We start from the raw sequence: 26,028 nt of genomic DNA on the forward strand, positions 1-26,028 counted from the left end.
AAGACAGAAGAACAATTGGGGATGAATAACGGCAGGGAAGATGCAGACGAAGGAAAAGATGAAGGCAGAAGAAGAGAAGCGAGGAAACATACAGATTCTCAATTAGTTCAGGAAGCCAAGCGTTGCAGAAGTCACATTGAAGGGGAAGAAGAAGAAGAGAATGAAGAAGAAGAAGAAGAAGAAGAAGAAGAAGAAGGAGACATGGTGAAGGAAGAAGAAGTACAAGAAAGAGGCAAAGAAGAAGAAATGGCAAAGGAAGATCGAGGAAAGATAGAAGAATTGTCAAAGGAAGAAAGAGCAGAAGACGAAATGGAAAACGGCGATCAAGAAGAAGAAGAAGAAGAAGGAACGGGTTTGTCAGAGGATGTGATGGAGCACGTCTTGAGCTTCATCACTTGCCACAGGGATCGGAACGCAGTCTCACTGGTGTGCAGGTCATGGAACCTTCTGGAGGCATCAGGCAGGCGGAGTGTGTTCATTGGGAACTGTTACTCTGTTTCTCCTCAGAGGGCCACAGAGCGCTTCACGCGTTTCAGCTCGCTGATCCTCAAAGGCAAGCCACGTTTTGCTGATTTCGATCTCCTCCCTCGCCACTGGGGGGCCTTCGTGGAGCCATGGATTCATGCCCTCTCAGTATCCCACCACCGTTTCCTGCAGGAGCTCAGGCTTAAGAGGATGACGCTCTCTGACTATGCTTTGCATCTCCTATCTCATTCCTTCCCGCACTTCAACGTCCTTGTCCTTACTAGCTGCGATGGCTTCACTACTCATGGCCTCGCTAGCATTGCTGCCAATTGCAGGTAATTCTTCCCTTCATCCATCCATCCATTCATGCATCCTCGTCTTCTTTGCTGCACACGCTTCTTTGTCCAGTTCCTCATATTCGTTTTCTTCTTCTTCTTCTTCTTCTTCTACATTCCAGGTCTTTCTTGCTGCTTAAACTTCGTCAAACATCATCATCTTCATTCTTTATTCTTCTCTTTCTAGCTGTGCATACTTCCCCTTACTTTCCTTTCACATTATCTTCCATCTGTGCAGCCATTAGCACAGTGAAAGTCAAGTTTATGTGTTGCTTCCTACATCTGAAGAGCTATCAATACAGAGAAATAATGACTAATCTGATCTTACCCTTTTCATGTTTTTACAGGAGTTTGACCCATCTTGAACTCACTGAGAACACTCTTCATAGTAAATCAGGAGCTTGGATTTCCGCTTTCCCACCTGGATTCACTTCATTAGTCTCACTCGACTTCGAAGACCTCGAACATGAGGTGGATTTCCACGCACTCGAATCCCTCATTACAAGGTGTACGGGTCTCAAAACCTTAAAGTTGAATCGATCAGTTACTATAGGTCATCTACGACATATTCTCTCTAAGAATCCCAACCTAAGTGTGCTTGGAACTGGATCTTTTTCTCCTTCCATGTCCCGTGAAGAGTTTCTTGATGCTTGCAATGTCTTTCGAGGCTGCAAGAAATTGCATACATTATCGGGGTTTTGGGTTGTTGCACCAGGTTACCTTTCGGTCATTAACCCGATTGGCACGAATTTGGTTGCAGTAAATCTGAGCTATTCTCCTATATGTGATGGAGAATTGGCTGACCTTGTCAGTCAATGCCGTCATATATGCAAACTCTGGGTTAGTAACTAATCTGAACTCTTTGTTAATTCTAGTTTTGTGTACATTAGAAAAGCAGTAAGATGTTAAACAACGCTGTTCATATAGTTCAATGCAGAGCTCAATGAAAACTCCCTAATTGTCCATTTTGCATTATATTGGATAGATATTAACCCTTAAGCTGGTAATCTTTTCATGAATGCAGGGGTAGGCGTTTACGAAGATTTTAGAAAATATAGTTCTAAAGTTTGATAGAGAGATCAATGGAAAACTTTTAAGGATGATATACACCTAATAAGAAAAGCATTAGTGATCCATTCATATTACTAGTTTTCCATTAATATTTTCTTGATTGTACACTATTATAATTTATATCCTTATCTCTGCAATGGGTTATCAATATGCAGCTCATGGATACTGTCGAGGATAAGGGCTTACAAGCTGTAGCATCATCATGTAAGGACCTCAAGGATTTTAGAGTATATCCAGGCACCAGAGAGGGGCAAGGTCAAGGTGTAACTGAGGAAGGTCTTACATACATTGCAAATGGTTGTCGAAACCTCCGATCAATTCTATATTTTTGCAATCAAATGACTAATTCGGCTGTGGAGATAATGGCAAGAAACTGTGTGACTCTAGAAAGCTTCAGACTATGCATTATGGATCCTGCAAAACCAGATCATGTCACTAATGAACCCATGGATTATGGGTTTGGAGAGATTGTGAAGCATTGCAAGGAATTGAGGAGATTATCTCTCTCTGGATTGCTAACTGACAAAGCATTTGAGTATATCGGGATGTATGGAAAGAAGCTAGAGAGGCTGTCGGTGGCATTTGCTGGAGAGAGTGATGTTGGGTTACAACATGTGTTGAGAGGCTGTGGAAACTTAAAGAAACTTGAGATAAGAGATAGTCCGTTTGGGGATATGGCATTGTTATCGGGTATTCATCGATACGAAGCAATGAGGTCTCTATGGATGTCTAACTGCAATGTTACTATTGCTGGTTGCCAATGGCTTGCTCATCAAAAACCTCGGCTTAATGTTGAGGTAGTGCAACGAAACAATGAAGACAACACAACTACGTTTGTAGAGAGCGTGTATGTGTATAGATCTGTTGCTGGCCATAGGAACGATAGGCCACATTTTGTCATGTCATTATAAAATAATAAAGAGCAGGCTTTTGTCCATACTCTGTGGCGTACAGATAGTTCTCCAAGTCTTGGCTCTAAGACAAGTGCATACATATGTCCCCAAGTGGAAGCTTTATCATTTTCTCACCCAAATCTGGAACATGTCTTCATCCATTCGGATATGGATAGAACAATGATGAATTGAAGTGTTTTATTTGAAAATGGATGAAAGAAGGTTGTTCATCTATCAAATTTTCAGACTAGCTCTGTTGAAGAGCTCGAATGAGAGTTGGCTCAACCCAGCCCCTACAATGGAAGAATATTTCCAAGAAGTCATTGGGCAAGCTGTATCTTTATTCATTGACAACATCTTCCTTTTTGCCCAAAATCGTGAAATCAGATGTCCATCCTTTCTTTTTGGCAGGTAGAATGCTGATGAAAAACTGTTTTCTCCACCACCAAACTGTGGGTTATCATCTGGCTCTTCCTGACTGGCAGATCTCTATAGGAAAGAATTCCATATCAATAACTTCCACTCAAGTTGTTTACACAGCTGTGGATGATCTGACTGACCTCAGCCCTGTTAGAACAAATATTTGCCAACGTAAGTGCTATTATTGTGCCACTTTCAAGAAGATTAGCAGAAAAATACTTTTTACTGTCCATTCATTAGGCAGTGACAGTCAGAAAGCCAAGATAACATTGGACAAAACTCTGTTACCAGTTTTACCAGAGCTGCGAAAAGCTAAAGAAGGGCTGGATTCAGAAGTATCACAAGCCCTACTCTCAATGAGTCACATTCTCTATGTCCATTAGTTTTTTGCAATCTGTTATTTAATAGAACTGGAATGTGATAAGATACATTTTAATCATCTCACAGGACTGTCCTGAACCAGCAGACCTAATCTCCTTAAAATAGCTAGCAGGATTTTTCCGCCACTAAAGTGGGTCAATCAGGCCATTGATATTTGCCTCAGAATCTGGAACATAGTTGCACATCGCACTTCCATAAATCACCAGGCCACCAATCATTGCTTCAACAATAGAAAATTGGATCTTTGCATTCATGGCTTTCAGCATACCTAGTAGAAAGTGGATCAACATTACCCAATAGAATCAATCATGACATGCATGGTGCTCGGTCTGTCGAATTTTGTATTGGATTGAAAGCATCGGCGTCATCGGCAGCAATGAATCACTTCATCAGTGGGCCTTCCATTCGAAAAAGGTTAGGCATTGGCTCACAATGAATTCATATGGGACTCAGGTTCTTGGTTGTAAAACCATGGCAAATCTTACTAAGTTACATACTACTGTTTATTCCTATCGTATTGAGGTTGCTACTACATAGTGTGCTTCTGAACATTATTATCCGTGTGGGGAACATCAAGGACACCCTCCATTGTTATCCAGATCATAGAGTTAGCCGGATCGTTGCGAGAGTATGTGTTATCATACATACCTTGATGGAGCTAATTGGCCACCTATATCTAAGTGTATGTGTGGTTACTTCCGTGCATCGGCATACCTCTCAACTCACTGAATTCTGTTAACTATGGTTAATGTGGATGCTTATAACTTGTCTTGTCGGCGTTTCACCCTGAGCCAAGATTATTAGTATCTTCTTCTTCGGTCTTCAGTTGGGTGCTTGTAGCCAATCCTTGACCACGCAGACATGCTGTTTTAATGTGGGCGGGTGTACTTTAATTAGCCATATGGTGGCAGTTGAACCGACATTCGGGAGTGTTCGACTGCCAAACAATAATTTGTAATGAAGTAGTTTGTAATGGGTGCTAACCAATGAGCATTCCAACAAGTTTATGATTTCTAAGCATACTAGACTAGAAACCAGATTCATATGCACAAGCTCTTTGTAAGAACTCTGAAGTGATAAGGCAATGAAGTTTCTTGTTGCATTACTAATGACTTTGCATGAATGGTGTCATGGCTACACCCATCTCTCCTACATGAATGTAGTGAAATTGGATTCATTGTGAATTTGCATGTTGTCATCTATCCCAGAATGTGGTGGGCTTTGAGACCTCGATATGATTGTAGTATTTGATTGCTCTAGTTTGTCATGTTTACATATTTGATTTCAATGCAAATTTGAGAAATCTAAAGCAATAGTTTGTGGGAATGTAATGTGTTCCATAAAAGTAATGTTTACATGTTTTGTTTTAGAAGGCAATGTTGTGTGATTTTAATCTTGAAACAATTCCTTGATGTAGAATCTAGCATATTGTTGTGATTCACATAGTATTATTCATGAGATTCTTGATGGTGAAGCTCTTGTAAGTGAATTTTAACCATTATGAATACTAAGGAAGTTCACACACTAGAAAACATTAGGTTTTAGGGTTGTAATATCCTTTTGGCTATGAGCATGAAACTCACAATCTCTTCAAGACAACCTCCCACTATCATAGACACATTTAGTTATTGATATTAAAGTTGTCATGCCCATACAATAACTTGTATGACACCAACATATAAAACCTCCACATCCTAGCTAAACTAAGCCTCTAAAAGGTAATGAATATATTGTGTAGTTGATGTAACATGTTATAAAATTGATGTAGTGGGAAAGGAAATATTGAATCATGGCTCACTCTTTGTTATGAGCATGCATATAACGACGCATTTAATCTATTCTATTCAAAACACGGATGTAGATATGCCAATTATAATTTGGCCATCCTTATCTAGATCCAAAAAGTTAAATTGACTCTTTATTTGGTGGCATTGTCATATGTAAGTGTAAGAAGATTATGCTATGAATATTATAGTGAATAAATGTTGTAAAGAAGACTTATCATAAATATAGCACAAATAGATTCCCATAACAACATTCCAATGAGGATGCCAAGTGATAGAACATGGGAGTGCCAAACACTAACAATGTTGTACATTATTGAAGAGAGGAGTTATAGATTTGGTTGATCCTTTTGGAAATGGTTATGAAATTCTTGACAATATGGCAAGATTTGCATAATTGCAATAAAATAAATTGGCGTTGGGAATAAGACCTTAAGGGAGTTACCAAGAGAAATGATGTTATAGTGTAAAATGGTGAGAAATATAGAGTTGTGAGTTGCCCAAGTAACATAGGAAAATGGGAACTCTATGATGCATACACACACCATCTTGAGTACGCATGGAGAGGGTGTGAATTTTATTAATAAGATAGCATCACACATGTATACTATATGCATTATGTCGACATAGTATTTATTTGATAAGTCAGTTGATGTGATGGTGAAATGATGTATCCAAGTAAAGGGCGAGGATCCAATGTTATTATATTTTATGCATTTTTCTTTCGATTATGATAGATGTTTATTTTTTATAAGCACCATGTGACACATGGAACAGGTTGGTTAGCACATCGTTGGCAAATGTGAAACATATTTGTGTGTTCTTTCTTGTGACATGACCTAATAGTGTCTAATTTTTGCCACGAACATAGAAAATGTGAATGTTATTATGCAACACATTAAATGAATAAGTAGACTATTCTTTTTCCCACTGCAAAAATTCTTTCTTTTGTACCCTTGCCCCTCACCTTGACAAACTTCACATAGTAAATAGCATGGTGTTATTTTGGACACTCTAGTTAGAAAACATTATTGCTTGGATGCTCTCAAAGACAAATCGAAAACATAGCATTCTGTTAACGTTCAATAGTCTCGCCTTGACAAGATAAGTTAGCTACGATGATTTGACACAAATGTCCTAACTTTCATTTGAGAGTATTCATTTGGCGAGCAAAGTAGTTGGTGAGATCCTTTATTTGGGGAGGGGAGCTTTTGGCTCCTATCCGTGAGCTTCAAAAATAATGTTTTTGCCTTCCTAATCAATTTCTTTGATTATTCTCATATGAAGTTAAATCTTCTTAGTCTAATTGATTTATATTTCGGATGCTAAATTCGAGGTGTGAATCACATAAATTTATATGACATTGACCCCTTTGTCTTCTATGTGTGAGTAACTATAGGGAATCATTGGCATAGTTATTAGTAACTATTTGAAGCTTACACACCAATATGTGAATTCTCCCCTCCACACACCTTCTTGACCCTTTGGGTCACAACACCAAAGCTTGCTTGATCCCAAAAAGTGCTTTCTAGGAACTGCTCATCAAATAATCACACCCTCGAGATGTCATCAATCATGGAAGATCCTCGAGATATGATCGATATTGGGAGCTCAAATAAAATAAGCTCATAGAATTGCTTTCAAGGTTTACACTCAAGCATGTTATGTAGGTATAAAATTTGGAAAAAAATAATTGGTCTCCTAAATATGTGTGGCATTTCATCATTAGTTCCAGTTCTCTCTTGCATGATTAAGATATCGGGTGTATCGTAGACATTTCTTAGACATTGTTTGGGAGATGATTTTCAAAATTTTGCCTTATATCTTGGTATTGTGGTCACAATTGTTGTCGATATTCCTTCACCCGCTCTAGGGTGACTCCTTGACACATCAATGGAGGTAAGGAGTTATGGAAAAAAAAAGAGTCAATTATATGTGTGATTGTTGTTGCACACCACGTGCTAAAATAAGGGTTGATTCCCCTTCTTTTGAAGCTTCCGCAAGGTTTGGCCAAATTATTGAATGGTAGTGGAGTTCATGTAGAGGGTGGCTTTCTTACATGTAATGTGATAGAATGTTGGGCACCTAAACACACAATGTTCCTTGCTTTCAATTACTCCATTCGCATAATTTGCAAAATCTTAGGTATGTGAGTTATGTCTTTATAGGATATTGAATCATGGATGAAATATGTAGTCCAAGAAGAACAAAGTTACACAGTTGCGGAGTGCATGAAAACTTGATCAAAGGTACGATTCAAACCCAATTGTCCTATTTATAAATGATAACCTATATTACGTTGGAGGATTTGTTTGAAGGTCTTGTAGATTTACATCCATTGCTTGTTAATCTAAGGATGAAACACTAATGAGAGGTCAATCAAGCTTTTGAGCAACTAGAACAAACACTTCCAAAATCGCAAAATGAACTATGGTTCGTGATTAGAAATGATGTCATCAAGAGTTCATGAAAGCTGAGCCATGTTCAAGAGCGCAAGATTCATAACTTCTTCTCTCTTAATGGCCTTTGAGCAAGGAATAAAATGGACCATCTTCCTTCATCCAAGATGAGAAAGTCATGTACAGTCAGTTTTATAGTTGTAAGTAACTTGTAGTAAGTTAGTGCAATTGGTATGATCTGAACTCCAAATGCACGGGTGAGTGAAAGGGAGTATAGTTTTCCGGTGTTTGAGGAAAGCCTGAGCCCAAGAGAGAAAATGTTAGATAAGGCGTAACTCGGGAATTTCGGGTAAAGACGATGAAGATGTTCACACACACACACACAAAAAAAAACCATAAATCTCTTAAGGCGTCTAAGAGTGGGAGGGTTCAAATCCTTACCCAACCAAAGAAGACGAAGGACAAGCAAAACAAGTGGTTCTTTAAAGTCTCTCTCTCTCTCTCTCTCTCTCTCTCTCCGGAATAGAACATCGGATCAGATTTGGATTCTTTCCTTCTTTCTCTGCCTTTTTTTCAAACAAGCAGAAATCGAAAGACCGCGATAGACCGGAAAGATAATCTGCGACTCTCTTTCTCTCTCTCTCTCTCTCTCTCTCTCTCTACCTGCTGCAAAGATAGACCACGATTCGAATCATTTTGATGGTTTTCTTTGATAGGTAAATTATTCTTTTATCTGATCTTCTCTGTTCCGTGTGGTTTCTATGCATCCTCTTTGGGTGTCTTGCGTGAATCTCAGTGTAAAAAACAAGAAACAGTGCCCATGTTTGAGAAATTGCGATGGTGACGTGATGTTCTCTTTCTGCTGAAACAGATTTTGAAAGCTTCGCCATGTCTGCAAAAGCCGAATGGCGAGATAGGGCAAGTGGCTTCTTTGCTCTTTCTAGTAAGTTCTTCCTTTCTCTTGTCATTTTTCTGGGTTATAGAGGCAATTTTTTTATTATTATATTCTCCCTAGCTATTATTGAGAGAGATCCAATATGACCAACGTAGATATATTCTATTATAACCTCCGAAGTCCAAAAAGTCCAACGAATTATTTTCATGCATTGTTTGTTTGTCTGGTTTAAACTACCACCATTAAACAATCGGTAGACTTCATTATTGACATCCTCGAGGTAAAAAACATGACCTATTTGTGATCCAAAAGTTCGATTTTATTTTCGTTCTTCAAGGTCAAATATGAATCATATTGGACCAAAAGTAAAACATACTCATGTATTGTATGTGCAGTTTGTCTGCTTTGCATTGCTACTACAAGATATCAAAGGTGGACAGATTTTATAATTGACCTAGGATGTCAAATTTCACCTATGCAGGGATCAAAAGATACATTTTCACGTATTACATGTGTAACCTGTCCTCTTTGAATAGGCGTTACAGATACAGAAGGAGAGTTTTTGTTATTGTCATCGGATGTCTAATATGACCTGTTTGGAAACAAAATGAACATTTTCTTGTAGTTTCTGTGGAGCTGAAAAGAAATCTATGCTCAAAGTTTTACTACTAAAAATTAGAATGGATAGATATTCAGATATGTGAAGATCCATGATACATAATATGTTAATCTAAAGAAAAAACGTCATTGACAATTGGTAAATTTGGTCAACATACCTAAACAGATTATCTTCATCTTAGAAAAAAAAATACATTCAACATTTATGTTATCTCACATCAAAATGCATTTGTCTTGTGGAGTTAGTCAACATATTTAGAAAAATTGTGCTCATCTTAGAAAAAATATACATTCAACAGTTATGTTCATACGAGAGAAAAATTCATTCATCTGGTGGAGCTGGTCAAGGAATCTTGACAGATTATGTTAATCAAAGAAAAAAATTTCTTTCAACATTGGTGTATTTTGGTCAAATTATATACAATAGATTTTGTTCATCCAAGGAAAAAATACATTGAACAACCACTCAATTTCTTTAGTTTTTGTATCGTGTCAAACCAAGACTCCCTTAATATGTATGGCCATTGCACATACAGATGGATACATTATATAACCCTCCTCAGAGAACAATATGGCCTATTTATGACTAAAGGAAACATTTTCATGGATTCATTTTCGAGGTAGTAAGCGACTGTTGATGCTTACAAATTTTACAAATAAGTGTTCTGCGTTAATAGAGAAAAGATCATATAGGCAGATATACATCATACAGATTATGTTCATCTAAGAAAAGAATGCATTCAGTTATCAGTGGATTTGGTCAAGGTATATACATCAGGCAAAAGCTTAAGCCAACTCTACCATTGACATGCAGGTATGAAGCTACGGAATGCTACACAGTCAGCTGGAATGTTTGTAGGTGATGTTGCCAAAGATGCTGGGACAGGAGTTGCTGAAGTGGCTGAGAGAGCTGGAACAGCAGTGAGAGCCCGATGGTCTCTGTTACAACAAGCACGAAAGCAACAAAGTTACTCTCCAGATGAGAGTGTGCAAGATCGTCTTAAGTCGGCTGCTGCATCGACAAGTGTTTTGCTGAAAAGAAGCTTGTTGGAAACCAAGGAAAAGGTTGCAGTGGGTAGGACAAAGTTTGAAGAGGTTAGTTGATATTTAAACCTTTATAATAAAATTTAGGCATAGTCGCATGGGGTTCATTTTGGGGACGGAGTGGTTCAAAATGGTTGCTCCTTGCTATGATGAGCAGAGCACAAACAAGTTGACAAAGTTTGACAAGGTGGTCATCTACTTCTATCTTTAGCCTCTTCGGAGGTATAACAGTTCATGAACTGTGCATACTATACTTTGCATTCCTTGCTGACTCTCCATTGTATTATGGTGCACGATATAATGGTACATAGGATCTTGGTTAGAACTCAAGGGGAGTTTTAAGTCATATTGCTACACCAATTTTAACCATCGTTATGTTACATTGGGGAATGAAAAAAAAAATAGCATGTGGGGTTTGTATTTGATTTATCTTAAATTTGATACTAATGCACTTATGCACTTGCATCTTCTCTTATAGATGTATTCAATGACATGAGCAGTGATGTCCAAAATCTAGGACACAACATCTGCCAAAAGGTCTTACTATAGTTCATGCTATGCATGAGGAAGTTGGTTGATCATTTCTTCATGAAATGTAATTCTCCGAAGTAGAGGTTTGTGATGCCATCTTATTTTTATTCTACTTATTGACTCTTGTAGGCTTTTGTGACTAGCCACGATGCATTGATAGTTTTATTTGTGAATGAGGCCTTCCTGAAAAATCAATGTATCATGACATGGAAAAAATGTGGAGGCTCATGTCTCACACATTTTACAACATATGTTGCACTAAACTACAAAACCACATTCTTCGCCAAACTGGGAAAAGTTGATGAGACTAGTTGACCATCAACATTTTGTCCTAAACAAGTTCGGGAATCTGAGTATCATACTTTGATATGATGCTCTGCCTTTGATAACATTCCACAATGCTTTGCACACCTCATTGAACCAATCCAATGTTTGCACGAGTTTCTTTTACGGTCATAGTGTGCACTCTAAATTATGACATTCATTGGTAAAGTTCTTGAACATTGACAATCGCTACATGTTTTTACATGTATTATGTGAAGATGACATTTTTGGTCTCATAGGCCATATTTGACCTTTGAGGATGATAACAAAATCTCTCTCTCTCTCTCTCTCTCACACACACACACACACACACACACACTCACTCACTCACACTCCGCAGAATCATTCCACCACATGCATTAAGATCCCTAGAGCGTTTGCTCTGGTTTCAGTATGGATAACATGAATTCAATAATGATTTGTCCTGTAGACTGAAGTCAAGCCTTTGTAGACATGGTAAATGTCATTTTTTCTTTCCTCTATGATTTTGTGAATGTAAAGTGATGAGGATTCTTTGTGAACCTCATATTAGTATGTTTTTAAACTGGTTTTCTCTATTTTTTGATGCTATTGTGTATCTCTTTCTCTCAAAAGTTCTGGATAGAAAAAATGTAGTTCATATGATTGGTCGATATAATTGAAGTACATTGTTTTAGTTATTCTGGATTTGTTTTGTTTACAAATCTTTTGATTGGCAATCTTATTTCAACTTACGATTCTTTAGGTCATTCCTTATCCATCTTGATTGAATATGTTGCACATATTTTATTAACTGTTGCATATCGTTCTCTTTTGCCCCAATAAATGACAGGCATTAGTATGAAAACTATTTCTATGTAGAGTTTTCTTGTAAGTGTTGAATATCACACATTCGAAGTATCCTCTTTTTTAGCTTCTTTATAATCAAGAGTGAATGCTAAACTTTGGAGAATATCTTCTTTTTAAACTTCTTTTGAGAATTAACTATGAATGCTAAAATTTGGATTAGACAAAATTGCATGGTGACACAACCAGCACTAGGACAACTAGGATTAGATGCCAAAGTGATGCTAGCAAAATGATATCAGATGAATGCATTCAACATTTGCATTAGCAAAGGAAAAACATGAGGAAATAATATATCTAGAGTTGTGATACTGATAAAATCATACAATTTTTTGGTACTTAACATTGGATTTTGTTGGTGGTAACAGGCTGCAAAACTTGCAGCGCAAAGGAGTAGAAGCATTATTGAGCGATGGCAAAAGGTACACACTTTTCTCTGTTTGGGTTAACATTTAAAGATTGATCATGTTCTCAGTATGTCTACTTTCTTTTTGACAGGGACAGTCTGTTAGAAGTGGTGAGTGTCAAATCCTTATATTATTGAAATGCAGAATTCATTATTATTATTATTGTTCTCCAAAAAATTTTCTGGTGTTGAAGAGCTTTGTTTGGTTTCCTCACAAAATGGGACAGAAAATATTCTCTATGAAATTCAATCATTGCATTTCTGATTTGAGGGTAACAAATCCAAGAGATAACTTTTCAGGGACTATATTTTTACAAAGATAGTTCACTATATTATTTTTGTTTCCATTTACGGAACCTACAGAAATTTGTACTACAAAGTGGTCATCACATTCTGAAGACCTGAAAATGCGAAGCGAAAACTAGAGGTTATCCGGTTCCCTATAGGAATTTGCTATGGAAGTGTAAACATTGAAGAACAGCAGGAGATAAACATTATTATAAACAGTAAAAATATGCAAATCTCCTTTTATGAAATTGCACAATGTTGAATTCTTGCTTTTCACAATTTCAAGGGCAGAAGTAGAGTACCATGGAGCAACGAAAATAGATCAGATGAGGAATGTCGGATATGAACAACTTCTTGTAAATGGCAACTCAACAGTTTGACAAAAATAAGCCAAGGAGAAAGAAAGAAGAAAGCAATATTAATGTCTTTTACATGTTAAAATTACATCTTAAAGTGTTTTCTTGTCTAATGAACCTAGATACGTAAGCACTTAAAAAATTCTGTACCTTAGATGGACTGAAACTTCTGCCTTCAAAATTCTCCAACATGGGCCACTCCAAGATGGAGATATCTCCAAAGTGAGGTTCACACCTTTGGTGCAAGGTGATAATGACCTTTTTTCATTGATACCGTGCGCCAAATGGTACTGGTCTATGTGCACGACATATTGCTATTGTCTAATCTATTGTAAAAACATTCTATTTTCTTGGTCGAGATCCCTTTTATGTGGTCCTTGATTGAGTGGTGGAGCCAAAGAACGACAGCTATAGTAACATCTTTGAAAAGGCCAAAATGGCCTGTAAGACCAAATGAGAATCTTTGGAGTACAACAAACCAAATTAAATATAACTAACCATATGGTACTAAAGAATCTAGATATCTAGGGACTTACGATTTTGAGCTTAGATAGACTGAAACTTTGGTCTTTGAAAAATCTCCAACATGAGCTGCTCCAATATGGAGAGATCTCTGAAGCGAGGGAAGCACCGATGGTTTTGATGATAATTGCTTTAACTTGTTGGTGAAAAGGGTGATGACTTGGTGTATGTGCATGACATGTTGGGATTGTCTAATTGCATGTCTTGAACAAGACCTCAGTTGCGTACTCCGTGATTGAGTCCTTGAAGTCATGATTGTTCTCTGTTGGTAAGCTTTGTTGTTGTGTTGTTGTCCTTCAATAACTTCTCCGTGGTCTCTTGAATTCTAGCAAGGACAATCCCAAGCACTGCGGGTCTTCATATTCCGTTACTGTAGGGAGCCAAACCTTATTTGAAGAGGTAGTGGTTTTAATCTCCCTCTTTTTTCATAAAAATTAACACGATGCTAGATGTAGTGCTCATCCGATTCCAACCCCCCATGGAACTGTCAACAGATCCGTCCATAGATTTTTATGCACATCTGCATAGCCCAATTTTCAAGTGAGGCGAAGAGGCTAAGAACAGCTCTATCAGCCTATGGAGTGCATGAGATAAAATGTGCATCCATTAAGAAGGCCTGAATACATCCATCTTGCAACATGTGTAAAAAGAGTTCCTTATATTTGGCCATATTCCTACAGAGAGATGTAGTGGGGCTGATCCATGTTTTTTCATTGTCCAATTTAATGACATTGACTGGTCACTTCATACATGTTCAGGTTGGACAATCCAAGCTATATTGGAGTGGTGGTAGCATTTATACTAACGCTATGTGGCTGGAACCACTCTTGCAATTCAACATACTGACATTGGTTATCTCTATGTTCAGCAAGGTGTTTGATGACATAAATGCCAGTCTTGAGCACCTTTTCGTAGGTTGGATACTGGTCACTGATCAGAACCATATTATATCACGGGGCACTGATGCTTTGCTTCTTATCATGTAGGCCATCATTGAGACTAAAGGTCTGTCCAAATATATCCAACTATATGCCATGTGAAAGCTTTGTCTCCAATTTTCTACACTGCTAGAGAAGAGTTGGTGTTACAAGTGTACCCATGCTTTTTTAGTTTCTTGTCCAAGGAACACACGGTGCACCTCTGCTTCAAATTCAGCCAAAATATGCTCTCTTCTTCTTTGTCACAAGGTGGAAGGTTCTTACTTGTTTACGTTTAAAAATCACTCGTCATTTCTGATGGCAAGCATCTCCTAGTATCACGGCATTCCTCATCATGCCAACTATTTTGTGTGGCTCTACTACATATGTGTGCACTGCTGCTGACTGTAGTATAGCGAAAGCCATTTATTGCAGCATAATGCAATGGCTTTGATAACCCTGTGTCTGATTTCCTCTGGGGATGCAAAAGGATCCAAATCAAATGCCACCATATACTCCACAACTATACACGTCAACTGTCTGCTAAGTAAATTGCTATTTTGCATGCTTAGTCCCATTCTTATCAAATACATCCTTTTAGCATCCATCCTTTCACTTTTGAGGTGTAGATATGCCTGATCTGCAGCTAAGTCAATAGGTCTACTAGAGACTGAAATCTGTTATCTTGGGTAGAATGTATGGAGATCTCATCAAGTAATTGACAGTGCTGACACCTCAATTGGAGCTACCAACATGTCAAGGCACCCGATCTTCACCATTGTGGGAAATCATTTTGTTTCACGAACCAATCTAGACTACCAAGGACTAGCAAGTACTTTGCTCATATCTTGAGCTTGTCACTTTAGGACAACTTCTTTTCTACAACTTCACCAAATATGGTTTCACTTCTGCCAAACAGCTTTGCTCGTCCATCTGTAGTACATGCATTGAAGTCTTTTAATAGTACTATATCCCTGTGCATCAAGGACTTTATTGCTGGTGCATTCATGAGTCTCTATATACATAGCAAAATCTATGTTCCTGAAGGTATCTTCAAAATATGTGACTTCTCTCCTTAAAGAGCCATTTGAAATTCATATAGTTATGGGCAAGGTCCATAGGCCAAACCAATTTTCTTTACCCACGTTTTATGTAGAAGCTGTCGGAATATTCAATGCCCCATGCTTATTCTGAGATTCCCAATATATTCTTGTGGTGTTTTTGTAAACAACCCAACAACTGGTACCTCTAGTGCATGAGCTTCTTTTGGCTTCTCCTAATGTTGCATTCATGAATTCTAGCTTATTTATGGGTGCTCCATATGAAAAAAGGCCAAAAAACTAAAAATACTCAAGCAAAAGAAAATTAAAGCTGATAGAATGAACTTGTTAAAATACATTTTTGGCTGATTAATTTTAGACTTGGGGTACAATGAAAAGAACTTGTTGAAGAATTGGGTGGATGTATAATGGTATTGGGTCGCTAATAGCTTTGTGATTGAAATCATTAAAAATGTTTGTCATGATGGCGCAATTGCCTGAATATTTATGTCTTTGATCTGTTGTGTTTGCAGTAGAGTAGTTTTGGTAACTTTAGTTTCAGCGGGGATATTTTACGATAGTGTTAAAGATTGCACCTCTAATAGCTTTCTTAGGGACAGCCCTTTTCCTTTGTTGCGATAATGCAGTAAACTAATAATTTATCTCTTGATCTGAAGTGTTTGGAGTACCTTTGGAAGTTCTTGTTCAACGCCAGAGGAGCTCCAGACCAGTACCTCAGATAGTTATCAATTGTGTCGACTACCTAATATCATCAGGTGTGATTTTGGTTGCAAGTATTTCGTAAAACTATGTTTTTAGATGCTACACTATATTCTGGTAAAACTGTTTGTAGGAATCAACACAAAGTATATCTTTAAGTCTCGAGGTGATGAGCAGGCTCTTCAACATCTTAGATACTGCTTTGAAGAAGGTATGTTTGCTTACATTATATAGATGATATGATCATTAATGTGTTTCTCCCATTTTGATTCTTTTATGGTCGGATGGGATCGCAAGGAATCACAATAAATTGATAGGTGAAAGTAGTGCTACTTATATCTGGATGTGACGCTAAAGAGAATGTCTTAATTTTATCAGATTTGAATGCAATGATTCCTGAAAGTACAAATCCACTTGATGTGGCTGCATTACTGAAGTGCTATCTCCAAATGCTTCCGGAACCACTGCTTACCTTCTCTGTGTACAGTGAATTCAGAGAAGCTGGGGGAAATGTTCGTCAACTATCTGATTTGTTGAGGACTATTCCATATGCACATTATTCCACACTTGAGTGTATAACATCATTGCTCAATCTGATCAGTCAAAAGTCTATGACAAATAAGGTAGTGAGAAGTCTCTGGATTGAATTTGAACATATCTGAATATTTTCAAGCATATCAAGTATTATGTAATTCATTATTTTCTGGAAATTGTGCTTGAAGATGGATGCCCATAGCCTTGCGTTTGAACTTGCTCCATGTCTTTTATGGAAGCAAAACAAAGCACATATAGACAGCCAGGTGTCTAGTGGTCTCAGCAGGTCTCCCTTCAGTTCCCGTGCTCAAGATAGCGATATTCGAGGTAAGCTTAAAAGGACTTCTATATATTCTGTGATAAGTAATTCTAACAAATCATGTTCTATATGTGTTGTGATAAACACTCTTGAGGACATTTACCATTTTAGAGGGGTATGTTGGTAATATTTGGAGACTCTGGAATTATTTATGTAAAAATACAAGCGAGGGTTAGTTTGGATTCTTCTCCATTTATTTTCATATGATGGTTAAGTAATCCCTTTGCTTCTTATCAATGGACCTTCTTACTTAACCTTCTGTCTGGTATATGATGCTATTACGCCAGATGTGGACAGTGTAATACCTTTGGATGATGAGCCGTCTGTAGCTGATTTTGCAATCATAGAGGCTGTGCAATGTCTGATTGAGCATCAAAAGGTTATATTTGCTGATCCGATAGAAACGATTCGTCATGAATTCGGGGAGTAACGAAAACTTTCTCCACATGTCATTGTGAATGCTTCAACACTATCTTTCTTAGTGTTCTACTATCTCTTCAGATTCGTAGGTAGATGTGTATATGGACAGTGTTTGGGCTCACTGCCTCTTATATTCCATATTTTTTCATCACAATTATTCTTCATTTTATGTTTGTTTATCTTCTCCGTTGTACAATATTATCAAAGAGTCTTCCAATTTGCTTTTGATGGCATTTGTTCAGTTACTTTTAAGGAGAATAAACTATATATTTATCCAGCCATTTTGTTGTTGCATGTGTAAGGCAAGGCTAATAAAGATACTGCACACTTTTCTATTTGAGCGAGATATATTGTAAAGGATAGGTTAAGGCTGAAGATACGGGGAATGCAAGCTTGAATGTGATTGAAGGTAAGAGTGTGATATGTAGGCTTGTAGACTTGTTTCGAGTTCGTTTTGCACAATTAATCTATGAACATTACACAAGTTGAGCAAATACAAAGTCTGTGGATTGACTGTAGTGTGAAACAATGTTGAGAAGTCGTGAATCTTGAAGGACTGGTTTACATAAACATGGACATAGCACTAGTAATAGAGTGTCCAGTTCTCAAGTTCATTTATGGCGGAATTTGATTGGTGTACATAATCAAGGACATAGCACCAGTATTAGGATGTCAACTTCCTGAGTTCATTTATGGTGGAAGTAGAATCAATGTGATCAATTACATGGTGGAAAACAATTAAGAAGATAAGAGATGTAAAGTTATTATTAAGTTCCTGCCGAGATCTTGTTAAAACAAAAAGCATTCATAAAACAAATTGGCCGGATGTGTGGTTATGCTGCAGCACCCAATCACAAACTTCAAATCTTGAATAGATACAATTTCATGTTGTGTATGACTTTGAATTTTTTAGGTCAGAAACATAGCGATATAGAATTCCATCCCATCAGTTTTGTGATACTTGATCAAGCATAGCGTTATAGACTATCATCCTATTATTTTTAACACATATCTTGGTTCCTGAGGTAACACAAGTAATTTTAGACCGCTTTCCCTTTTCCTTGAGTTTGTCTTTTTGAGCTTATACAGGTCATGCAAAATCTGAGCATACCGGGGCAAGGCCTAGAGTATGTACCTTGGTGTGTGAATCCTTGATCAAAGGCCTGAGACAGTAAATGTGCGTCATGTAGTTTTGTTATGGTGCTTCGTAACATGCACATTATGTCATCATAACATTGGCACCCATTGTGAACCTTATTACATGAGAGAGAGAGAGAGAGAGAGAGAGAGAGAGAGAGAGAGAGAGAGAGGAAAAACAAAATTATTGATAAAAGAAAAGTTGTTCAATCTCCCATGTGTTTTTGCATTTTGCTTATGTTGATTGATGACTTAGTAGTATATGCAGTAGAGAGACATAGAGTTACAAGTATAAACATGGTGCTCCTCCGCCTACAGCTACATGGTAGCCACAATCACTAGAAGGATTAGGGGTGGAGTGAGGAGCAGAGGAAGAGGAAGAGGAAGAGCTAGAAGAAGAAGAAGAAGAAGAAGAAGAGGAGGAGGAGGAGGAGGAGGAGGATATGAGCCCTAGCAACCTTTGGAACTCTTCGACCATGTCTTCGGAGTGGTCGGTGTCCTCGATTGTGATTGGTGGTGATTGACTGTGGCAGTGGGAGACGGCGGTGAAGGCAGTTGGTGGTGGTGTCATGGTCATGGTCATGGTCATGGTGTGGGCATGGAGGGCAGTTAGGGTTGGTTTGGTGTGCTGGTGTTGGTGTTGGTGTTGGTGTTGGTGCAGGAGGAGGAGGAGTTGTTGGAAGAAGGTGACTTGGCAAGGGATGGTGAGGGCCCCTGCCTGTTTGAACCCGAACTCTTCTTCCGCCTTCTGCAGGAGGGCTCTGAAGATGGGGTGGCTCAAGTGCGACGTCTTCACGAAGAATCTCACCCGCTCCTCGCCCACGTAAACCGCAAGATGTCCCGGCGGCGGCGATGGCGATGGCGATGGCGATGGCGATGGCGATGGCCCTCCGCCCACCCTGGAAGCCACTTTCCTCCACTTTCGCAGCATCTGTCTAAGCCGGACGATCTGCTGGACCCTTTTGATCTTCACCGTTGGTGGCTCCACCGCGTAATTCTGTGACATCTCTCTCTCTCTCTCTCTCTCCCTGTTTTTTCGCTTCCTCTTCTTCTTCTTCTTTCCTTTGTTTTCTTTTTTTTTTGCCTTCTTCTCTCTTTCTACTCTTAACTTCACTTCATTTCCTCCTCTTCAAAAGGCTTAGCTATCTCTATGCACCCATTATTCATGTAAACATTACACCCCCCCCCACACACACACACAATCCAGGCAGTAGGCACTTTACGCCGACACTTGTTGGTGCCTTATCAGCATCGACAATCCAATGCCATCTTCCTTGGAAGTCTCATCGCTCACGCTTTACTTGACTGGTCTCGAAAACACTAACTATGTCTCCGTGCCAATTGTCCCCCCCCCCCCCCCCCCCCCGGCCTTGGCTCTAGCTTAACTTCCGTAGACTTACTTCCTAACACTTAATCAAACAATACGAGCTTCCACCATTCAAACATAGGTAAGCTACACCAACATACATGACTATAAGAACCCTTCTATGCTACAACAAGCCTTTTTGTCTTTTATAGCTCCTTCAAGCACAGTTAATCTACACCAACATACGTGACTGTAAGAATCCTTCTTCATTCCAACAGGCTTTTTTGTCTTCTATAGCTCCTTCATCCACACTTTCCCATCCTTTTATGATTTCCACCACAATAACAATACGCTTATTGTCTCGTTGTCGTTTTTTTCATTGTCCTTTGCTCTAGTTCCTTCTCTTTTTCTTTATTTTCTATATCTCCTCGAATCTTTAAAGCTTCCCCTCACCCACATGCCCCCTCCCTTTTGTAGACCATAGTTTTCCTCAATTTTGGAGTAAGCACAATTTGGGGGCCATGTGGCCAGGCTTCAAGAAATACCCATCATCACCAAAACCTTGGTTCCATTGTTGTATAAATACAAATCAATCTCTTCTAACACAAGAAACACATTCATATATTTGACCATCATCAAGACACTTCAAGGAAATTTCGATAAATAATACATTCCTATACTTGACATGTCCCATCAAGATTAGTATTGGGGATTTTACAACAACAATAGCCTCACAACAAGGAAACTCGATATCTCAATAAAACAATTGAGATTATGAAGAATCATGATTTTTATCCCAACCAACTTAGAGGACAATGCATCACTCAAATTATTGTCTATGCTCTTAACTTTCAAGACAACGATGAAAATTGTTTTAAAATAGGAAATTTTGTATCGGAATAAGTGCACAAAGGATTCCACCATCATGTGTTGGAATTTCAATAAAGCTAAAGCTTGACCCTAGTAAACTATAATTTAGGACATGTGTACTTACTGTGCCTCGCCTAATATTTTTTTGGTTGATGTTCAGAACAATAAAAAATGGAAGCAGTGGATGTTGAAAGTTGCACATTAGAGAAAATATAACAAATGCCTCTCATGTTAATTGTGATTTCTAAATTATTACTATTAAAATCGCCCAACATAAGTTCTAATCCTAGTGAAAAAGCTATTGTAGCTTGAGGATAATTAGAACTCTAGTTTTTTTTAGTAGAGAGATATTGGAGTAAAGCATGTGACATGCTATGAATGAGATTATCATTAAACCATGTCGTTTTTTTATTACCAATGTTGGAATTGATACAAGGTTGTCATGGTCTTAACCTTAATTTGAGGGCCATTCTTATATTCCTAAAAAGAAGCTAAATGCACCAAAACATCTCTATATGGGCGTATTCTTCAACCACAAACTCTTCACTTAGATCAATTCCCACCAACTCATGGCTTTAAAAACGACATCAACAATAATAAAACCTTTTCAAACACCCATTGCAAATCTGAATATTCTAATAATAGAAACTTTTCATGAGGCGAAATAATGTACCTATTGACATAATGAAACAACATAAATGTTGTTATACTTATAAATTGTTCCTAACATAATATATTGTATCGTTTCTAAGAATTCGCCACTCATTGTTTTTAATTGAGCTCAGAACATAATTTTTAAAAAAGCATATAAAAATTTCAATATCTTCCAGTGCCTCTTTTCTTACCTTCGTCAAACACATTCTCTTGGTGTTACAATTTTTTATGCTTCTTGTACCTTAAATGTAGCTCCAAATAGTGTAATTGTGATGAAATAGGTGAGGCCATACGAAACAAATGAACGCATGCACATTAAAAAACAATAAAGAATCTTCTAACAAAGTCTCCAATTCACATGTATTTTTACATTGAGTATGTTCGATCTTTACCTCTTAGTACAAAATGGGTACATGTTATCAAAATAGTACATATAGTAGGTGGGGCAAGTGTCAACAACTTCACTCACACCATGTGCATAATTATACAAAATTGTGTGGAGTGGTTACCTTATATGTATTATTTACAACACCAACAATAACTAAATAAGGTCGGTCACCATCTTCTCTAAGTATAGATGACGCATGTTATGCGTTAATCTCTACAAGGCATTCTTATTATTGTTTCCTCTTTAACATAGAGAGTATACATTGTCACCTTTACTGTTTCTATTTATTTCATTGGCTCTTGCATTGGTTCAATGATAAATAATCTATCATAGACTAATGTGACAGCTCTAGCTTTGAAAGAATGACAAAAAGAATATACAACCATGTTATAAATAAGAGCCATGTGAGCATACTACGTCATTGTCTCAACTTGATAAGTTGAAATAAAGACAAGTCATTTAGTCTCATGAAAGATCTAGGTTATACGAGACAATTGTGTGATAGCCTTTTTTATCCCTAATTTTAAATTATTAACCAAGCCACTAAAAAACGATGCTTTGTTTGAGACCAATGTTTGTAGACTATAGAAATGAATTCATTTCATCATGACAAGCTCACAATTGTTTCATAAAGTTCCCTTCCTTTACATCCATCTTTATTTCCTAATGCTTAGAGATTAGGTTGTTGTAGATCACATGATTATCATTGACATTTTATGTGCACCAACATTAAACATCTGTAATATGGGTACATGACCATCAATCTCAAACATTCAAATGTACATGACCAATGTTCAAAACTGAGTGTTAAAATGACTCCTTTGTATACACAATGAGCATGGCTACATCATGTGTGTCTATCTACAATACACATTTAAACCTCACTGTTTTGTTAGTGTTTCAAAAGTACATGACCAATATTCAAACTTGAGTGTTAAAAATAACTCCTTATTCATGTATAGAATGGGCATGGCTACATCATGGGTGTCTATTATCTACAATACACATTTAAACCTCACTGTTTTGTTAGTGTTTCAAAAGTACATGACCAATATTCAAACTTGAGTGTTAAAAATGACTCCTTATTCATGTATGGAATGGGCATGGCTACATCATGTGTATCTATATACAATACACATTTAAACTTCATTTTTTCATTAGTGTTTACATATATTTGCTTGTTAGGTTTCCCAATTCCACCCACATTCATGGTTAGTGAACCAAAAATCTCCATAAAGTATAAAACATGAGGGTCACCTCCATAGGACATAAAACATACTCATTAAGATTAATATTACCACAATCAATAAAGGCTTTAGCTAAATATTCTTAAGAAATGGTGCATCCTCAATCGTAAGGAAGATGTTTAAACCTCTTTTCCATATCTAACAAGGAAATAATTTCCCATTGGTTTTCACCTTTATAACGAGCTTTAATTAACAAATGAATAAAAATGCTTTGTTTTGTTTATATATGGTCCTAAACAGAATTACACATTAAATATGACTACTCTATGAGGTGGCAAAACATTGAAAGTACACTTCCAATGAACAAGAACTTGACTTCACAAGATTTATAGACTCATTCAAAGTACCATGATGTTTGACATCAAAAGAGAGGTATGCAACCATAAAGAGCAAAATTAAAGTAACCATGGTGAAGAAAATTTATTATTTGACATGATTAAATTCAATGTTAAATTCTAGCATTGCAAATACGTACTAAAATACAACTTATAGTTAATGGAGCGTAAATATTGATTGCAAGTGTTGTTAAAACATGGTAGATATTATCAAAAGTGTTTGGTCAAAGAATTCTACATGAAGACAAATGACACACCTTGTTTCTTAATTCAATATCCAATCTAATGGTTACATATGCCTTACATTTGAGTGCTTTTGTCTTTGTCCACTTTCACGCTATCTGGACTCAAGAACCTTTCGTAGGTTCTAGCTACACAAATTCTCACCAATCCTCCCATTACATTGCTTCCTCATGTTAATGTCCAATGTCTATGACAAGCAAAACCGAAGTGTTGAAGCATAATTCATGTGCTTAACATCTACCCCTAGCCAATGAGTGCTCATTCTTCGACACCATTAGGTGTGGTGGAGTCGGGGAACTGAACCGTCACATGAGAGTCATGTTCGATTGGATGATTAGCTCATTTTTGGAGACCCCAGCGGTTTTCATTGGATTCTAGGAAGATAGTTGTTCTTATGGAAGCAATGGTGTGGGAAAAGGGCCCCATCAAGGAGTCCAAGTATAAGAGTGAGTGTGGGATCCATATTAAGAGTGATTGAAACATTCGCGTAAGAAAAACACCCTCAAAGAATGATAAATACCATACTTTTGGATTAACTATTTATTATCATGTAAATAAGCCTAAAAACTGGAAAAAAAAACAAAAGAAAACATTAAAAAAATGGGAAAAAACACAAGAATGTTTGAATAACATTCGCATTCGTTTTCCAACGTAGGAAAACGAATTTTATGCTAGACGAACACGAATTTTACGTACTGGGATCCTCTTATTTGACTACATGTCATGTTGTTGATAGGGTAAATAAAATACATTGTTGTATGCCAATGGAAGAACATGATACAGTAAGTCAACAATCAGGACATATATAGTGCATCATGTCTATCCATTGCCAACTGCCAATTCATGATAAGAGCCTTCCCTATTTATTGATGGAGAAAGTTGTGTATTTAGATTCGAGAAAAGTTGTTTTGTGTTTAAATTTTATTTTGTCCTAGTTGAATTTCTATGCCATTCTCAAGGGTTGCAAGCCAACAAATCAGCTTCAAATTCAAATTCAGTCATCATCCCCAGTAATCTTCGTCCATGAGTGGGTTACCTTCTTGCTCATTGCATCTTTTGTGTGCATACATTGGATGGGGTAAGTTTTATTGCCTATTCCATATGTATTTACATGGGATCGTTTTTGTTTTGGATTTTGCAGTTCAAATGACACTTGAGATAGCAATTCACACTACATAGTTGGTCGAGGATGTGACCGCAAAGGTGAGGGAGTATTATAATGCCCCATGTGTTTCAAATGAGTGGTCAAATAATCAGCTCCTTCAAGTATTTGGCAGGGGCCATTAGTCATCCTAAGTTCGACATGTGTGCTTCCCACATATTTCAAATGAGTGCTTCTTCATATATAGCCTCTTCGAAGTAATGTTGGATCCAGATTCTACATTTTACACTAATTCTTATGTTATGTATGAACGTACACATGCCTTCTAGAGTTAACTCCTAAATAGTACTCTTACACTTCCGATGTGCTTTTTGTAGAGAATATGCAATCAATACTAAGTCTAACAATATAGCTTGAGTCATTAGCTTCAGTTCAGTTCAGATAACGTGTGTTTATACACAAGGATGTGTTGTACATAGCTTGATTTCTCAATACATTGTTGCTAGGAGTGTGAAGCAAGTATCATGATTATTGACCTCCTAAGGCTGTCTGCTCATTATAGTTGTCCTATAATAGTCTCTTTGAAGACTTCATTTCCTTGGGGTATTGTGATAATATAGGTTCCTTATGCCCACCCTTTTGTTTGCCTCAAATGGTAATGATCTCATACGTCAAGGCTTTCGGGTTCAACCTAAAACCTCTTCAATCAGAAGTTCAATGTGTTAGGCTAAGATATGTACTACACATTCATGTTCCAAATCCAACAGTTGGACCATCCTATATACTACCCTTATAGGTAAGAGTTCCTTAAGGAAAGCACAAGGAACACAATAATATCAAGTTCATCTTGTCTTGAACCACTTACAATGTTTGTATGAGTGTGGTATCTAATGCTCTAAAACATGGTTGGCTTTCCATACCAGTGTTGTCTATAAAGGGGGGGGATTCACTACTCTTTGAAGTTTGAAGGGAACTGGTTGTTCTCTCTCGGATCAGGTTATCTTATTCTTGTACTTCATTTGTTTCAACCTTTGGGTTGGTTTAAGTTGGCAACTTTGTGGTGATAACTTCATTTTCTGTAACTCATCTCTTGGGCTTGCTTCTTGATCATTGCCTTCAAGTATGCCCACACTAATTGAAGGTATCTTTTGCAACCCTTCACTTATTTTGTCCTCGTTTTCATTTTAAACGATGGTACTAGCTCTAGGTTTTGAGCTATGAATTGAGATCATGTGATTA

At 37.5% G+C, this 26,028-nt stretch overlaps 2 protein-coding genes across 3 annotated transcripts; both read left to right on the top strand.

Annotated features, from left to right (window-relative positions):
- Positions 1 to 2,810, top strand: LOC147858500 (transport inhibitor response 1-like protein Os04g0395600). The gene is made up of 3 exons (XM_087326952.1): positions 1 to 800; positions 1,148 to 1,640; positions 2,027 to 2,810. Exons 1-3 carry the CDS (start codon positions 22 to 24, stop codon positions 2,780 to 2,782), a joined length of 2,028 nt encoding a protein of 675 aa, XP_087183078.1. The 5' UTR covers positions 1 to 21; the 3' UTR covers positions 2,783 to 2,810.
- A 5,449-nt stretch (positions 2,811 to 8,259) lies between these two features.
- LOC147858501 (small G protein family protein / RhoGAP family protein) lies at positions 8,260 to 17,691 on the top strand. 2 transcript variants are annotated; one of them, XM_087327089.1, is made up of 10 exons: positions 8,260 to 8,464; positions 8,620 to 8,691; positions 10,076 to 10,356; positions 12,354 to 12,407; positions 12,484 to 12,502; positions 16,192 to 16,290; positions 16,368 to 16,445; positions 16,613 to 16,857; positions 16,957 to 17,095; positions 17,375 to 17,691. In XM_087327089.1, exons 2-10 carry the CDS (start codon positions 8,637 to 8,639, stop codon positions 17,515 to 17,517), a joined length of 1,113 nt encoding a protein of 370 aa, XP_087183215.1. In that variant the 5' UTR covers positions 8,260 to 8,464; positions 8,620 to 8,636; the 3' UTR covers positions 17,518 to 17,691. The 2 variants fall into 2 exon arrangements, with proteins under 2 accessions (XP_087183215.1, XP_087183216.1); XM_087327090.1 differs by having other exon boundaries at positions 12,490 to 12,502.
- The last annotated feature ends 8,337 nt before the right edge of the window (positions 17,692 to 26,028 follow it).

Source organism: Azolla caroliniana, unplaced genomic scaffold (genome assembly GCF_043228905.1).
Source record: "Azolla caroliniana isolate FFs.n. ecotype wild unplaced genomic scaffold, voAzoCaro1.0.p SCAF_11, whole genome shotgun sequence".
Lineage (NCBI taxonomy): Eukaryota > Viridiplantae > Streptophyta > Polypodiopsida > Salviniales > Salviniaceae > Azolla > Azolla caroliniana.